General features: G+C 41.8%; 1 protein-coding gene across 3 annotated transcripts in view; it reads left to right on the top strand.

Moving 5' to 3' along the window:
* Positions 1-14,140, top strand: part of B4galt4 (beta-1,4-galactosyltransferase 4) — a 28,417-nt gene extending 14,277 nt beyond the window's left edge. For all 3 annotated transcript variants that reach the window (XM_010630043.2, XM_010630045.2, XM_019208324.2), the window contains exons 3-7: positions 794-1,026; positions 3,511-3,698; positions 8,410-8,532; positions 10,515-10,619; positions 13,548-14,140. In XM_010630043.2, the coding sequence (XP_010628345.1) occupies positions 794-1,026; positions 3,511-3,698; positions 8,410-8,532; positions 10,515-10,619; positions 13,548-13,680 (782 nt within the window). In that variant the 3' untranslated portion in view covers positions 13,681-14,140. The remainder of the gene's footprint in view (positions 1-793; positions 1,027-3,510; positions 3,699-8,409; positions 8,533-10,514; positions 10,620-13,547) is intronic.
* The last annotated feature ends 1,127 nt before the right edge of the window (positions 14,141-15,267 follow it).

Genomic DNA, 15,267 nt, shown 5'->3' with positions numbered 1-15,267 from the left:
ATTTGCACCAAAAGAGGAAAAGATGAGGGCCAATTGCTTCAGCCCAGTATTGAAGCCTTGCACAGGATTGGGTTGCATGATGGCCTTGAGCTTCATCTGATCAGGCTGCTTCCAGACTCACTAAGCAAATGCTCTCCCCGGGAGTGTCTGTCACGCTGACGCAATGGGAGACTTACTGCCTTGCTGCATACACCTGCCCATATGGTATTAGAGATGGGGCTGGCTTCTACTTCTACTTCCGTCTCGGGCTTTTTGTCTTCAAGTCCTTGTTTAGGTGCTTGATTCCATGAATGCTCTTGACTTTTCAGAGATCATACCTGCTTCTGGATTTTTTTTTTTTTTGGTACCGGGAATCGAACTTGGGTCTTTGTGCTAGCAAAGCAGGCGGTGGAACCACCGAGCTAAATCCCCAGCTCTTCTGGAATGTTGAGAAGAAAATGAGGGTAGAGCAAATTTGAGCAGTGTCTTGGTCTAGGGTTGATCTCTGTTGGACACCAGGGCCACCGGGACATCTATATTTCCTGGTCTTAGAGCCAGAGTTGATTACCCAACCACAAGGAAGTGCTTTTACATACCAGTTTAATGCTTTTGTCACAATAATCTTTGTCACATGAATTCTGTGGCCAAAGGACAATATGTGACCAAATGAGACTTTAATAGAAGTAAGAGCTGACCCTCCTCGAGTGCTCAACACCACCTGTATTAGTTCATGTAGGCCTCTCAGTGCTAAATGTAATATTTCCTCTTATAGAGGAACTGCAATAGTTCCTCTTTTATGACCTGTTTATTTCAGGGGGCCGGAGTAAGCTCATTTTCAAACCCGACCTCAAGCTGGAGGAAGTAGAGGCAGAAAATCCCAAGGTCGACAGAGGCCGGTATCACCCTGAGGAATGTAAGGCTTTGCAGCGGGTCGCCATCCTCATCCCTCACCGGAACAGAGAGAAACACCTGATGTACCTGCTAGAATACCTGCACCCCTTCCTGCAGAGGCAACAGCTGGACTATGGCATTTACATCATCCACCAGGTGAGTTCAGAACAGCCCTGTGCGCCCTGTAACTGGCTCCTCCCTCTGAGGGGCCGGGTCACGTGATCCCCTGTCTATCTTGTGTAAAAAGTACCATAACCTGTCAAGCAAGAGGAAGTTCTGTTAACCTTACCTGTCCTTGGAAGGAACAGAGGAAATTCTTGTTGCAGAGGATAGAGTCATGGGACCGAGTTCAGGGAAATGTTACAACCCTACAATGTGCCTCGTGAAGAAGCCTGGGTTTGAAGTCCTTCCGTGTTAGCCAACGCTGCCCTAAGATAGCCCCTGAGATCTACTGGCCCCTCTTGATGATTCCTTCTGCACTTGCTGTTTGCTACTGAATGAGCTGTTGGACTTGATTCTCATTACCGATTGTAGCTGTTTAGTGGAGATCTAGACAAGACTTGGCAGGGTGCTTAGTGTTAGCAGCCATTGGGTTCTGTGACTCTTCACATTTCTGCCTTTAACTTTGCTGCTATGGATTACATCCGACAGGGTACGTTGAATTATTATATTATTTTTTTGATACTGGGATTGAACTTGGGACTTTGCACTTGTGAAGCAGGCGGCGGCACCACTGAGCGAAAGCCCCAGCCCTATGTCAAATTTTCACCTTCTTCATTTACGTTATTTGGCTTCCAGAAGCTCCAGGTGACTGTAGGCTGCTTTTGGACAGTTCAGTTCTAGGGTCTGTGGAGTGGGTGATTACAGATGACTCTATTTGTTATTAAAGTTTATTAAAAGGAAAATAAGACATCCACTTAAAACATCCGTGTCTAAGCTTTGCAGATTCACTCTGGACCATCCAAATAATGTACCCTCCAATTGTTACAAATTCGAAGAGTGCAAACAGAATCAGTAACTACTTACCACTGGTTGTAGATGGTAATTAATATCTGTTTAGGAAAGCTTTCGATGACTCAGAAGATTACTTCTACATGTATACTTGGTGACAAACTGGGGCTCTTGAAAATCGGTGTGCTTATTTAATATACCTTTGCTCATTTCCTGAGACAAAACTTTATAATTATTTTGTTTTATAATTATTTCTAACATTGTTGGTCACAGGCATGATTTATTTGGTTCTGGGTTCTTACGTAAGTTGGAAACCTCCAAGCTATAGAACCACTTTTATGAATGGAAGCATACATACACTGCTTTGTGTATTTCTTTTCAGGAAAACACTGGTTATTTCTGAGACCTGCTTGTATGTTCTTATGAGGAACTATTTATTACATTGGAATTTATTCTTAGGGAAGTTGATCCAGCTAGCCATGAAAAAAAAATGAATACTGTAAAATCTTTTGCACACTGTAGCTTTGGTCATATTACAAGTCAAATTTTGTCCTTTTCCTACCTAGGGACAAAGCTCCATTCACAAGGCCACTGTGAGGATTAGCTTCCACCATTAGTGTTTTAACAGAATTTTTGTACGGTGATTTCCAAGAAACTTTGAAGTAGCTATTAGCAATAATCTTCTTCTTTTAAAGGCATGATTCCTTGGTCCTTTCTGACAAACTATAAATTAGTTCTCTTTGAAACTCAGTGTCAGTTTGTTGTAGAGGGTGAGGTGGGGATCAGATGAGAGCTAACAGTGAAACCGTCATACTAATTGATGCAACTGGTATGAATGAGAGGTTTGGGAGTTTTAGGCAGAATAAGTAAAGGTACCTTTCAAAACTTTGAGTTTTTAAATAACTTTATTGTGGTAAGAACACTTAACATGAGATCTAGTTTAATGCAATTTAAGTGTATAATACATTATTGTTGATTGTTTGAGTTAATTTTTTTTTTTTTTTTTGGTATTGGGGATTGAACGCAGAACATCATGCTGAGCTACGTTCCCAGCCCTTTTCTTTTCTGTTTTTTGAGATGGACTCTCAGAAGATCATTAAATTAATGAGGCTGGGCTTGACTTTGTAATGCTCCTACCTCAGTCTCCCAAAGTGCTGGGATTACAAGCATGTACCACCTCACCCTGCTAAGAATTTTTAATTGTGGTAAAACACATATAACATAAAGTTTATCATCTCAGCAAGTTCTTATTTTTAAGAATTTGTACTATCTTTAGCTATATCTAAGTGTTAAGAATATTCGCTATGGTGCAGCCAATCTTCAGAATTTTTTTTCTTGCTCTTCTGAAATTCTATACCATTAAACAATAACTCTCAAAAGAATGTTTTTTTGTTGTTGTTTGTTTGTTTGTTTGTTTTTTTTGGTACTGGGGATGGAACTTGGGACCTTGCTCTTGCGAGGCAGGTGGTAGTACCATTGAGCTAAATCCCCAGCCCTCAAAAGAATGTTTCAAAGATACAGAATGCAAGTATGTAAGAAAGATAAAGAAAGAAAGGTCTCTTATCATCGTCCTGTTTCTTCTGTCAGATCTTAAGCGCATTAAGAGTAATAGCAACTGCTTAGTTGGGGCTGAACAGTGGGAATGCTTATCACAGTAACTCTTCCTGGTTTAATTTCCATTATTTACAGGCTGGAGCTAAAAAGTTTAATAGAGCCAAACTCCTGAATGTGGGCTATCTCGAAGCTCTCAAGGAGGAGAACTGGGACTGCTTTGTATTCCACGACGTGGACCTGGTGCCCGAGAATGACTTCAACCTTTACCTGTGTGAGGATCAGCCCAAGCACCTGGTGGTTGGCAGGAACAGTACTGGGTACAGGTATGGTGGCTCGGACACTTGCCCAGTGGTGACCAAGGAGCATGGTGTCCACATTATCATAGGAAAGCGAGAAGTAGGAAAAAGTGCACCATTATTTTCTTAAAATGAAAAATAGAAATGAAAAAAGTAACAAGAAAGAAAAATTCTATAACAACCTTGACAGAGGATCACAGACAGAAAAGAATACAAGAGAGGATATAATCCACATTGCAAATGACGGCCAGCTCACCCTGTGGTGCTCCCGTGGAGGGACTTTAGCAAGCTTTCCCACATGAGTACAACCTGCCTGACATATTTGTGTGCCCCTGACTTACTGGGGACCCCTGAAATGTTACTGGAGACTTCTATGGTAGGCTGCACTCTCCTGCTCAGTGTATGATACTAGCCTAGGAAAAAACCAAAACAAAACAAAGATGGGAAGAACTAAGAGAGACAGAAAACAGGGTGCCAGGACAACCAATGCTGGTGTAACCGAAAAAGGCACTGGCCGGTCCAAGCTACTGATTCTTGTAGGTAATTGGGTGGGGTAAAGTGAACTATATGCAAGCGTGAAACTACATGTGAGGATGCATTTGGGCAGTTTCTTTGGACATTAATGTAAGCGAGGCTCATAAAGGAAAAGGACAAAGCATTCTCAAATTAGGAACAGAATAGACAAAATATATGGTTATAATTAGAACATTTGTCTTTCTAGTTACAAAAGTTTTAGTTGTGGGAATGCAATTTGGGCACGAGTTACTCTGACCTCAGTACGAAGGCTTTGGTTGGACTCACTTCTCAAATCAAGCCAATTGTGCAGTTAATTCACAGCTTACACTGCTTACAGCCTGCTTTGAGCTTAATCAGTACTGTAGTTTCCTGCACGACTTCTTCTCTAGCAGGCAGTAAGATGATGTCTCTTACGCTAACTTTCAGATATAGCGCCTCTTTCTTTCCAGACTGCAGCTTCTTTCCAGAGTTCCCAGGAGAAGAAGAGGGGTGTAGCTGTCTGCTGAAATGTCTGTTTAGGAGTGAGGACACCCAGGACAAGTTCTTTTTCTCAGAGCCACCACAGGAAGTGCTAGGTACCACGATCTCTATATGTTTCCCTACCTCTGTGCGGAGGAGAGGATTGACTTCTTTTCAACCTTATCTTATAGCAGCTCCTATTTTAGCACAATGGAGAGGAGATAGTGGCCAAGAAAATGTCCCTACAAATGAAACTGTATTTGCATGTGTGTGCACAGGTGCCTGCCAGCTTCTCCCAAGTCCTGCCACACACTGGTAATGGTGATGCTTACCAGGCTTGGCACCACATGACCAGTGTGGGCAGGCAGAGTGCTTGCCCTGGTGAGTGCTGGCATGAGGAGACAGGGAGCTACAGTGGAGTTACAGTCACATTGTACCTCTGCAAACTTAACTGTAAACACCAGTAAGGTGGGAGGGAGAAGGACAGATGCAGAGACAGAGATGGTGTATGGGAGAATTTGAGGGCGATCCATAAGCCTGCACTAATATAAGGGCAACTCCACCAGTATGTATTCTCAGTGAGTGTGAAATGAAAACTGACAGTTCTCTTCGTTCCTCATTTGGTCTTGGCTTCTTACAGTGGGTAGATCGCTTACTTTGAATTATTTAAGAGAATTCTGGAGTGCCACTGCCTGTGACTTTTGCCGTGGGTACTGATTTGAAAACCATTCCCTGTATAAACAGCGGAGTAGAAATAAACACAGTACCCAGAAAGAGCTGCAGTGGGTGAGAGCACAGTTTCTAAGAGCAGCCAGGGGAGTGTTGAAAGCTGTTCCTAGGGAAGGTGACCCCTTAATCTGGTGAAGTCAGTGGGAACTTCCCAGAAGAGTTCCAGACATGTCAGAGACACAGCCCTGTGCTGGTTCATTAGTATCCCAGAGCAAATGTCTGGGAGAAGCAACTGACGAGGTTGTTTTCTTTTACCATGAGACATCAGAAGGTCTTTGTTTCTCTTGGGTAACTTACAGGTTTTCTTAAAGTGAGTCAGGTAATTGAATGTGTGTCATTTTCTGATCTATATGCGAGAAGCTCTGAGCCAAACCATGGTCCTCTCTAAAAACTGAAAAGAAATGTTATTAGCAGGTCAGAGTGCTAATACATTTTCTACCTTCATCTTCTATTCTGATTTAAAACTTTCCCTGGTTCTTCTTTGCCACTTATATGAGTCGGGTTTCTAGTATGTATCATGTAAACTGCCCCGGCTTGTGCGGCTGGGGAGAGGGATGGAAAGTAATGTCAGAGGTGCCCTCTTCCCTTTCTACTTAATCTTTGCCACAGCAGGCAAAGTCTTGCCCATGGCTGTCAAGTTTGGGTGCAGGCAGCTAAATGTCCCCTGCCAGGGAGTGACCCCGCACCACCGCCAAGGTCCCAGGCCTTACCTTCACAGCAGCCAACAGGTATGAGTGCAGGAAATGTTTTCAGTTACCATATGTGCAGAGAAAAGAAGTTAAAGTAACATGCCACGTGTGTCCAGGGCCTGACCGAACCAGAAATCAATCTTGATTATTATCGATTGTAGGCGGTAAAGCTCTGGAGAGGCCTGTATAGATTTTTCTTAAGGTCCTTTGGCACCACCTGCTTTTGACAAGGATTCTACTGTTATTTTATGACTATACTTCACCCTGGGATTGATAGGCCTTTAAAAATACATAAGCCTTATCCAGGGCCAATTAAATATTTATGCCTTTCCAGGTAGGAGCAAAACCCAAGAGCAAAGATGGTCAATAAACATGGAGACAGCTGCCACGTCCCAGGCAACTGGGAAAGCACGAGTTCCTTAACTGTTAAGTCCCCAGCCTTGTCTCCTGCTCTTCCCCACTCCAGAAAAGCTGGTCTCCAGGGATCTTCACACAGCCTGAACTTCTCTCTCCTGTGCCTTTTATTACCAGTGTCTTGGGCACAACAGAATCCCTGCCTTTTTTTTTTTTTTTTTAGCCTCTCTGAATCCTTCCCAGCCTAAACTTCTGACATGGTGGCTACTCCTTCTTCAACCCTGGGGATGCTTACCTGTCTTGTTGGATCTCAAACTCCCGGAGAGCAGGGACCACTTGTCACAGTGCTCAGTCAGTGGTCTTATGCATGGCAGATGGTGGTAGCAATAGATCCTCCCCATGTGCCGGAGCTGGTTCTCTATGGAGCCTACTCCTTAGTGCTTGACAGCTTGTATCTGGGTACTGGTTCTGCTCATGGGATCCTGAGGAAGCTGCTGTCTTGGGTAGTTAGGAACCCTTCATAGTCAAGCAAAGTTGATAACAATGGCTATAAGTCACTGCTAGTAGATGTCCTGGTCAGTGATAGCCACCTCCTAAGCACTTTATTCCCTTTGTTTAAGTTACAAAAAAGCCATTTCCCAAAATCTTAGGTTAGTGATATATAACTAAGCCTGTTTTTAATTATAGGCCCAGAGTGTCTCCAATCTCTACTTAAAACATAGAAATAATCAGCTGACCGACAAGCTAGCTTTTTGGATGTCACTTGTTAGATGGCAAGTGTCTATGTGTTTGTTGATCTTTCCTTTTCAAGTTTCTTCTTATCTGGAGAAACAGCTGTATGTAATTAGTCCTGGAAAACTTTGAACTAAACTTCATTAAAATGAGAGCGCCTAAATATTCACATCTTTTATTCCATAACATTAGAGTCATGAAATTGCCTTCATTTGCGTCATTACCAAGTTACATTTAAGGATGATCGTTATTTCTCAGTTCTGTTCATTTGTCCACTGCTATCAGATGAGAGTCATGTAAGACTGTTACCACCTCATCTTTTTTCAGGTCATTTTCTCTTTCCTCATTATTTCCATTGATCCTGTAGAATTTACCCCACTGGTTCTACCTTTTGAGCTCTTTTCTTCTCATCTACCAGATTGTTTTTGGATGATTTCTTCTATTCCTTTGTGTCAAGTACAATCTGTTGCCAGCTTATTTCCAAAGCACTATCTCTAGACATTCTTACGAGCTTCTCTGCATTCTTTTCCTACTGGCAAAGCCCCAGGGGGCATCTCAAATTGAACTTATCCAAGACATAGTTTCCTGTGTTCCTCGCAAAACCAAACAGAACACCTATTATTATTATTCTGTATACCCTATTTTCATAAAAGGCACTGTTGTGTAATTAATTGCTCAAGCCAGAAACTTCAGAGGTGGTGGGTGATACGTTAGGTTTTCAGGAAAACAGACTCTAAGATAGAGCTGTGTGTGTGTGTGTGTGTGTGTGTGTGTGTGCGTGTGTGTGTGTGTGTAGGAGCTATCTGTTGCTCTCCATCCCTCCTCTCCCAAAATAGTAAAAGTCAGGAAATAATGTGTTCATCATGACATTTATTCCTGCTGAATCTGGATATGACCTCTGGGGTCTTCTTAATCCAGTGTTCCCAGCATTTGTTACCATTCACTGGATTGGTACAGAAAGCAAAATCAGTCATCCAGATCTGATGCTGTGGTGTACATCTACAGGCATCTCTCCAGACCTCTGCACACAAACATTATTAGTACCACACGGGTGGCAACTTGCTTAGGGAGCAGTGGTGAGCCCTTGCCTAGACAGAGCAACAAAGGCAAGACAAAAAGCCAGGGGTGCTGTGAGGTAAATGTCAGGCAGGAGTGTTCTAGAATGCCTGCCCAGAAAGCAGAGACCCTGAAGAGTGCATGCAGAATAAAAGGGCTTTGCACTAACATCCTTACCTTTTATCTCTTCTTTTTTGCTCCAGGTTACGTTACAGCGGATATTTTGGGGGTGTTACTGCCTTAAGCAGAGAGCAATTTTTCAAGGTGAATGGATTCTCTAACAACTACTGGGGATGGGGAGGCGAAGACGATGACCTCAGACTCAGGTGAACAAAAGAGAAAGGTCCCCTTCATGGGGCTCTGCTATCAGTGGTGGCTCTGGAAACCCGTGTTACTGTATAGTTCCTATAGACACCAATCTGCCCGGTCACAGGGCTGAAGATTTGGTTTAAAGCGTGGCAGGGTATGGAGGGAGGGCAGGAGACCTGAATTATTGTTCACCAGGGGTGATGGAAGGTGGTGTTCTGTTCCTGTGTTTGGGGTGCAGAAGTGTTGGTGGAGGCTTCTGAGGCTCATCAGTGGGGAGGATTTACCAAGACAAGGTCTCGCCAATGAGTGAGAAGCTCTAGACTGCAGGGTGTCTGAAACTGTGACAGAGAAGTCTTGTGTTGAAGCTTTGTGCTTTTTCTCAGTCCCCAGAGACCCTGGCACTATGCCCAGCATGGTATTCAGAGTGGGTAATGCCTACAGCCTCTGAGGATATCCTTTCCTGCATGCTGTGGAAGCCGCTGCTGGCCAGGGATGTTGGCTTTACCCCAGGTTCACAAGGGCCACTTTCTGCTCTGGAGGACTCAAAGGAATATGCCCAGGATGTCTAGCCTCCTCTCTCAACTTCCTCCCCTGAACTTGGATTTGGGGGCCAGATAGTTGTAGGTATCCCAGCTCCCAGAAATCAGTAATTATTTAAGAGCCTATTGCTGATATGTTAGACATGTGATCACCGGGTCTTCGTGGCTGTTATCAGACCCCTTCTCCTATTGGTACCTCTTGCAAAGTGAGTTCCTATGTAGGGGTTTTGAATTAATACATGTGTGATTATCAAAAGTTTCCAATTGCTTTGGCATGATAAAGTCAAAGGTTCCATGCTGGTCTTGTTCCCAGGCCTAAGGTGAGAGGCTCTGGAATGTTTCTGGCAGGAGGGCATATATTTCCCTGACCATCAGCTTCATGTGGTTACCAATCAGCAGCCTAGGTGGTCATGGCTTAGGAACTGGATGCAGGGTGCCTGTTGGGTTGGTTTCAGGCATAGCAGCAAGAGCTAGAGTTAACCAGTACCCATCTTCTTCCCCAAATCCATCTCCTTGCCTAGCTGGGATGGTTGATAGATTTGTGCTTTGATTACCTATTTTCACTCTCTTTTCCTGCTACCCCTCAGCTTTAAGATAGAGGGGATCCTCAAGCTTTAGTTTTACTTTATGAGAACATCATAGCCTTCAGAATGATTTTCAACTAGTGCTATGGACAAACCAGAATGATTGGTACATAAAAGTTAGTTGAGATTCATCAACTCAATATTTACTTCCACCCTTCCTTGCTCTCACTTAATATACCTCAGTTTGCAAAGCATGTTCTGTGTGACTTATGTCGCTTGATTCTTTCAAAGCAACTCTGTGTCACTGTTGACATTTTATAGATGTGGAGACTTGTAACAGTGAACTGTCTTTTTTTTTTTTTTTTTTGAGACAGGGTCTCACTAAGTAGTTGAGACTGACGTGGAACTCACTATGTTGCCCAGGCTGGTCTCTAACTCATAGCGATCCTCCTGCCTCATCCTCCTGAGTGCAGGGATTACAGGCATGTGCCAGCATGCCGGGCTAACAGTGAACTGTCTCACTGAGACTGTAAACAAGAGCCTAGATAAATTTAAACCTAGATCTGAGGCTTTAAAGCTCATGACCTTACATAAGTAGTCCTTTCTTTGCTAAAGAAGACAGTGTTAAGTAAATTAGAGATTGTAGGAGACTTGATTTTCCTATTCCTCAGCACATAATTAAAACACTAAATATATTATCAGGTTTAAAAAAAAGTGACTGTAAATTGAATATCCCCATGGTGCCTCAGTTGTAAATATGAAATGTGATTCTTTTATGGACTTCTTGTCTGAGGTCTCACCAGTATAAGAAAATCTTTTTATTTTTTGATACCCAAGCAAAGTGCATGTGTGTGAGCTTTTGCAATGATTCTTAAGTGCCCAGTGCTAGAAGAATGGAAAGGATTCAGTTTTTAATCTCTTCTGCTGTTTTTCTAGGGTTGAGCTTCACAGAATGAAAATATCTCGGCCAAAACCTGAAGTGGGTAAATACACAATGATCTTCCACACTAGAGACAGAGGCAATGAAGTGAACATGGAAAGGTAAGTCCTAGGTTCATGTCTGGCAACCTGCGTCTGGCCCCTTCTGTCAAAAGGGACTGTGCTGAATTCCATCAGATGAGCAAGTTCCCTTTGTTATAAGTTTTTTTTGTTGTTGTTGTTATTTTTTTTGAGACAGGGTCTCACTATGTAGTTAAGACTCACCTGCAACTCACTATGTAGCCCAGGCTGGTTTCGAACTCACAGCGATCCTCCTGCCTCAGCCTCCCGAGTGCTGGGATTACACATGTGCGCCACCACACCCAGCTGTTAAAATTTTTTTATGAAAGAAACTTTCAAGCAGAAGCAAAAGTAGGGAGATGGTGCATGGACCCCTCCTTGTCTACTCATAGACTTTTTCCTTTCCTCCTCTACTAGATTATTTAGAAATAAATCAAAGATATCATAAATTTTGTATGAAAATCTTTTGGTACACATCCTTGAAATATAAGAAGTCTTCTGAAAAGAAATGCAGTTCCATTATCATACCTAACATAAAATTAGCAGTATTTCCTAAGTATCATCAAATGTTAGGTTTCCCTGATTATCTCATACATGCTTTTAACAGTTGGTTGTTCAGTTCAGTGTGTAGATTGGGTGACCATTTTAAATCTAGACGTTCCCCTGCCCCACCCTTTTCCCTTGTGATTTATTTGATAATCACACCAGGTCATTTGTTCAATACAATGTCTTATCTTATGGATTTTTGACAATTGTACCCTGGTGGTATAATTTGGTTTCTTCCTGTGAATTTTCTAAAATATTTTTTAATAAAATAGGAATTAGCTTGAACAGATTCTAGATACTATTTTGGGGCAGAAACACTTCATCAGTGGCATTGTTTCTCTCCTCTTGTGTCACCACAGGAGCAGTTATTATCTGGGTATGTATCTGTAGAGATGTTAGGAAAGATCCTGGGTTCAGATTTTGTCAGCCTGATCTGTTCATGGTGAGATTCCTCATTGTTTTTTTCACCTAATGATGTTTAGCATCCACTGATGCTCATTGTCTAAAATGTATTGTTTAACATACTGTTAATTTTGTCATTTCTTCTTTGCTCATTACATTTTTCTCCCAAGAAGGACCTGCCCTCTTCATCAATTTTATTTTATTTTTTTTGTACCAGGGATCGAACTCGGATCCTTGTGCTTGCAAGGCAGGCAGCAGAACCACTGAGCTAAAGCCCCGGCTCTTCATCTATTTTTGTATACCCTAGAGTGCAGTTTTCATTGCATAGGCAGAGTAAAGGGAAATAATCAAGCATTGATTTCTCATTTTTCAGAATAATGAGCCAGTAGTGCCTAGCATCTTTCAGGATGTAGTTAATGTCCTTTTTCATACTCAAGTTGTCTCATCTGTGGCCAGTGGAACCTTCTTCAAGCTGCCTCCTGAATCCTTTCAACATAACCCCAGTACCCTTTGAGAGTTTCCTGTCCTGTGCTCTCAGCACACTTCCCGGGCCCAGGAAATGGCCCTTTTTTTGGAAGATGAGCCGGTTTTTTTTGTGGCTCTGATTCAGGAATATTTCTTCTGAATTTTTTCCTGAATTTTAAAACAGTATTAAAGAGCTTTGAACCCTTTTGTTAGAGTTTGCCATCCCAACAAAACAGCTACTATTTTTATGTTCAGCGTTTTTCCAATTTTGTCTCTAGGTGTGTGCTTTTGTCTTTAAATTTTAAAAATTATTGAATAGTTACAAAAGAGAAAAGTATGGCGATTCTTGCTACGCCACACCCAGTGGATGTTCATGCCCTTGTGGCCTCCCTAATCTCATTCCCTCCCGCTTCCTGCCCTACTCCACCCCAGTAACACTTTCCTGAATTTCTGTGATAATTATATATGCTAATGATAATTGTTTCTGTTTCTTTTTTCCACTTATGTTTTAATCCCTAGACAAAAGAGTGTTTAGTTTTGCATGTTTTTCAACTTTATATAAGTGAAATCACACCATACATCTTCTCCACTGGCATTTTTCAGCTTACCATTATACTTCCTCTCTCCATTGCAATTGTTTTCAATGCTGAGATCCCGGAGACCTGTTCCTTTCAGGGCTCGCTTCTCTCCCCACTTTCCTTGGATCCCATCGCTTGAATGATACATCCGTCCTCAAATGCATCCTGGTCTTTTGTGTGTCCATGCACCTTTCCTGTGATCTCTCTGCTGAAGTGTTCTTTCCTTCACCTTCTTCGCTTAGTGACTTTCACCTCTTAATCCTAAGTGAAATTTGCCCTCTTTATCCCCCTCACCAGGCTACCCCATGAGGTTAGTGCCCTTCATTCATCCTCTTTTATGTATATCCTCAGGGTTTTTTAGACTCTTCTTAGGGCCGTGTGTCCACCCCATCTGCAGACGTGAAACTCCCCTAACAACCCTGGAGGGTCCAGAGATCCCTTAAAGCTCAGCCAAGGTCTTGGTAACAGCAGGTGTTGTGCATCCTATTGTACGATGAGGGGTGTCCTTCCTCTGTCCTGCAGCCTGAGGACACTAAGGCTGGTGACTCCTTCACCAATGGTCCCTACTGTCTTACGTGGACTCTGACACATGAGTACACGACTACTGTTGCTGTTGTTATGTTTAATGGAGAAAACAAATGTTTTTGGCTGTAGGAAACCTAACGGGTGCAATAATTTATAAAATGTACATACTTAAATTTATATATACTTTTGCTCCATTTTGGGGTAAGGCAAAAAAAAAAAAAAAAACCACAGGAGACGTGTGCTTTTTTTTTGTATAAAGCATATGACCTCATTTATTTTAAAGTAAAGATCACATATTTGCTTCTATATGCATGAAATTTTTTCTGAAAATTACACAAGAAACTATTCATAGAGGTTACATCTGGGGACTAGCAGCATTGGGGGTAAGATGCCAGAAGTAGATTTTTCACTTTCTGCTCTTTTGATTTTCACTTTCTGCTCTTTTTATCTTTAGGATGAAGCTCTTGCACCGGGTGTCACAGGTCTGGAAAACAGACGGCTTGACTAGCTGTTCTTATAAATTATTGTCTGTGGAACATAATCCTTTATATATCAACATCACAGTGGATTTCTGGGCTGGTGCATGACGCTGAATCTTTTGGCGTTTGTAAAACTGATTGCAATAATTTTGGCCTAGAGACTTTCTCTAGTAGCACACATTGAGAACTTGTTGCAGCCAGTTACTGAGCTGAATGTTTCCTTTTTGCATTTTCTTAGCAGAGCTCCTGATGATATCGAATGTAAACGACTGTAACAATACAGGTTTTTTAATTGTTTTGATCATTTAGGGTTAAATATTGTAATAGGTAGTTGAAAGACAGCATAAAAAGATGACTGAAAGGATATCATGAAGGCTTCCTGAAAACTCGGATTGGGGGGGATTTATTTAAGTTTGAAGTGGTGCATTATGAGAGAAAAGCTCATAGAAAATGGGATTGCTGAATGTCTCAGAGAACTGGAATTGTTCTCATCCAAGCAAGAAAGGTACGAAGACACATTTCCATTGCTCATTTATCCTGCGTGGGATCTGTGAAATGGTGGGTCCTGGGGGAGAAGGCCATGGAAGAGGCCACGGAAGAGGCCACAGAAGAGGCTGTGAATTTGGAATGAAGAGGTGGCAGGAGGACAGGGAGTCAGATGAACTGGCCTTGACAGCTCTGTGGGTCCTCAGAAGTGGATGCTGCCCACCCAGATATACCTTCCCGAAAGTGCCCAGCAGACAGCACATTAGCTGCTAGTTTTTAAAGCATTTTTGTACAATAATTTTATACATGTAGGATATAACTTAACAGTTTAAAAATTACACAATAACTAATAACTAATAATACATCTATAAAGTACCTCTCTAGTAAAATATGAAAAAGCTTCAGCTATTCAGTCTTGTTTTTTTGCTATCATTGGAAGTCACAGATGTATTCATTTCAAGATCCTTTTATTTTATTTTCATTGAGTTTATTGGTACCTTTTAGGTATACAGTACAGTTATATTCATCATTGGGATCTTGTACCTTTACATGATGTATCTTGGTTATTTTTTCCCCATACCCCTGCCCGCCCTTCACCCCTCCCCCCTCCCCTATTTACAAAGACTTTATTTCCATTTTTTCCTTTTCTCATATTTTTTCTTTTCCCTTATTTCCTTTCCCCTCTCCTTCCTAGTTCCCCTTTAACCATTTTCTTCCTATTTCACACTATCAGTTATACCATTTGAACCTTATTTACACTTTTAGTTTTTCACACCTGAGAAACTATTCAGTATTTACTCATGTGTCCTATTTATTTCACTTGAGTATGGCCTCAATATGCATCCATTTAGCTATAAATGCCTCTAATTTCTCATTCTTTATAGCTGAGTAGTACTCCATTTTATAGAAAAACCACGTCTTCTTTATCCAGTCTCCAGTTGTTGGGTAACTGGGCTGTTTCCAAGTTTTAGCTATTACAAACTCTGCTGCTATAAACATGGGTACACATATATCGCTGTGGTATGATTCTTTTAATTCTTTTGGGAAGATACCTAGCATAGGGATATCTGGGTCAAATGGGACCTCTAATCCTAGTTTATTGAGGTTCAAGATCCTTTATTTCAAACAGCTTAACAATAGAACAAATGAAATCAAATCCTCCTACTCTTTTTCATGCGTCCGTTCCCCTCTCTGCTCCTCTGTATGTCT

This window comes from Fukomys damarensis, unplaced genomic scaffold, assembly GCF_012274545.1.
Source record: "Fukomys damarensis isolate Sample0158 unplaced genomic scaffold, DMR_v1.0_HiC HiC_scaffold_24, whole genome shotgun sequence".
Taxonomy (NCBI): Eukaryota; Metazoa; Chordata; class Mammalia; order Rodentia; family Bathyergidae; genus Fukomys; species Fukomys damarensis.
Note: the sequence above shows the minus strand (reverse complement) of the source record. Positions and strands in the feature narration are given on the sequence as shown.